This window comes from Corticium candelabrum, unplaced genomic scaffold (genome assembly GCF_963422355.1).
Source record: "Corticium candelabrum unplaced genomic scaffold, ooCorCand1.1 SCAFFOLD_124, whole genome shotgun sequence".
Classification (NCBI taxonomy): domain Eukaryota; kingdom Metazoa; phylum Porifera; class Homoscleromorpha; order Homosclerophorida; family Plakinidae; genus Corticium; species Corticium candelabrum.
This window is the reverse complement of record NW_026912701.1, coordinates 1-2,500: the sequence shown is the minus strand read 5'-3', so window position 1 is coordinate 2,500 and position 2,500 is coordinate 1. Positions and strand designations below refer to the sequence as shown.

The 2,500-nt window shown below is 42.3% G+C and overlaps 1 protein-coding gene across 1 annotated transcript; it reads left to right on the top strand.

Moving 5' to 3' along the window:
* Window positions 1–103: 103 nt before the first annotated feature.
* Window positions 104–2,494, top strand: LOC134197949 (uncharacterized). Its single transcript, XM_062667301.1, has 4 exons — window positions 104–229; window positions 300–447; window positions 854–932; window positions 999–2,494. Exons 1-4 carry the CDS (start codon window positions 180–182, stop codon window positions 1,955–1,957), a joined length of 1,236 nt encoding a protein of 411 aa, XP_062523285.1. The 5' UTR covers window positions 104–179; the 3' UTR covers window positions 1,958–2,494.
* The last annotated feature ends 6 nt before the right edge of the window (window positions 2,495–2,500 follow it).

The window sequence follows — 2,500 nt, the reverse complement described above, 5'->3', positions numbered from 1 at the left end:
TGTCACTCACCTCTGCCACTGAAGGTCGCTTGCTCTTTCGCGCGACACGCGGACTTTGCGCTCTGACGCACGGACAAGCACCTCCCACTGTTGCTTCCGCTTTCTATCAAGTGCGTCTGCGCTGTACACTCATAGCCGGCGGAAGGCATCAGATCGGACTCATTTACACTGCGAATTAGATGATGAACGCACAACAGTCGACGGCAAGTCCACATCAGGACGATTTCGAGTGAGTCGAACTCTTGATTGGATGGTCTAGTGGCTCTCTAGGCATGAATTTTGATGATTCATCTCTCTAGGTTGCGTCTGTCTGTCAGCGTTCCTCGCCATTCGGCCATGTATCACGTTTGTGATGTCGATATGACAGTCGGTGAGTTTCAGAGACATGTTGCGCGTCAGGCTGGACTTGCCGATTGCCACCTTCGTCTGTATCACAGGGAGAGAAAGGTTAGATGTTCTAGACGCCTAGGGGTCGCGCCATTTTAGTGAGTAGGAATTCCTGCTGCTTGGATGAGCGGAATCGACGTCGTTCAGTGGAAACGTTTGGAAAGGATGGAGCTTTGAAAGTTGCACCGGATTTCGTAGAGGTGGTTACAGTGTGCTTTCGCTCTTGAGCGTGAGGCGAAATTAAAGTTTGTTGCCATGCCCGAGTCGGTTGAGGGGCACGTGACGTGAGTTGTAAAGTCTATCTGTCCACGCCCAATTTTCTCGTCCATTATCCGGATTTAGTTTCGGAATGCGTGCTTGAATGTGTGATTTTGGTGGTTCATAGTAATTGAAACGTTACGTGGGATTTTATTTTAACATTTTTGGTATTTCTCAAATTAATTAATGTATTAATTAATTAACATAGCTACCACCAGACAAGACACTTCGTGGAGTTGGTATTAAAGACACTGATTTTCTTGTTCTAAAAAGGGTGCAACGAAGAGGTATTATATTTTCAGTGATTTGTTTGAATATTGTATGTAGCAGATGTGATATTTTCTCATGTCTAGTTTACGATCCATTAGGAAATGGCAGTACAAGATCTCAAGACCAGAAGGATTGCTTTTTGCATAAGTCGCATGGTTCCTCGTTCTCTCCTATTTCTGTGGATCAAGTGTCTGCTTCTGATCAACATGTAGCAAGAGGCGAAGACGAGGATGTAGTAGATGAAGAAGATGACGAGGGACCAGAAGGACGTTTAGTTGTAGATGAGGACGATGACAGCAGTCATGAGTTAGCAAGGAGAGACATGCCAGACAGGAAGGTGTCGACTGCTAGTGATGGCTTATCAACAGTAGGAATTAGGCAAGGTCTTGGATCTTTCTCTCTTTCTCATAGCAAGGAAGGCGAACAAGTTCCATCATTAAATTTTACAAAATTGACTGAAACAGCTGCTGAAGAACACAAGAAACTGGAAGCTGCCAGGCATCTTGAGCTGCTTAGTTCAGGCAGAACAGTCGGTGATGAAAGCCTACACAGAAAAGAACCGTTTGACCAGAGTAGTGCTTCTTCGCTTCCATTTGGTTGCCCTCCTGGTTGGCATTTAGCTGTCAGTGCTGGAGCAGCTTCTGTTATGAACAACTCACAGCAGCAACTCGCAGCAAGGATGACACATCCTTTCCCTAATTATTACAAATCACCGTTTATTGGACATCCTCCTACCATGGTGACACATCCTATGCTGCCGTTACATTGTCTACCTGGATTACCTCCTCTTATTCAGATTGCACAGCAAGCATTCAGACCGCCAATGCAAGCATCAGAAAGTGTTAATTCGAACTCTGTTTGTCATATGGAGAGAATTCGAGCAAGTACATCGCCAACACCTATGCAAAGTGATTCAACAACTATGTCACAACGAGACAATCGAGTGCAGCCATCGGCTCTTTACAAATCTCTACCAAAAAGTAAAGTCTCTATGTGTCAATGTCATTGTCTGTATTGTCTTGATATTGATATGAATGAATGAATGAATGAATGAATGAATGAATGAATGATTTATTTCTGTTGCATCTAAGTAAAAATATGTGTGAGGGTGAGAAAGTAATCACATTTCTTGGTTCATCTTTAATAATTCTTACCTTTCTTGTTGGCATTCTGTTAATTGGCCTTCTGCCATATTTGTTTTAATTATTACTCTGGTTATTCGTGTCTGGTGCTTGTCAGATATTTTGTGCATTTTCTGATCAATAGCAATATTGGTCAAGTTTTACGTGAATTTTAGGAGAAAGCTAGTCAATTGCTGAACGAAACCATTTGTGCAATAGTGTCATACAACTAGATATACACTCTTCTAGGTCATAATTGCATCACAGGAACATTGTGTAACCAGAGTCATTTCCAGATTTTGTCATTATGCAAAGGTCTTTGTGTGAGATTATCTCAAGGTTGTCATATATGGTTGCTTGTACTTTTCATTTTCATAATAATGTTTTCAGTTTGGCTTTTCTTTGGCAGTCGTCATGCACACTATCCAGACAGCTTTATCAAGTGACAGTCACTATCATGTTTT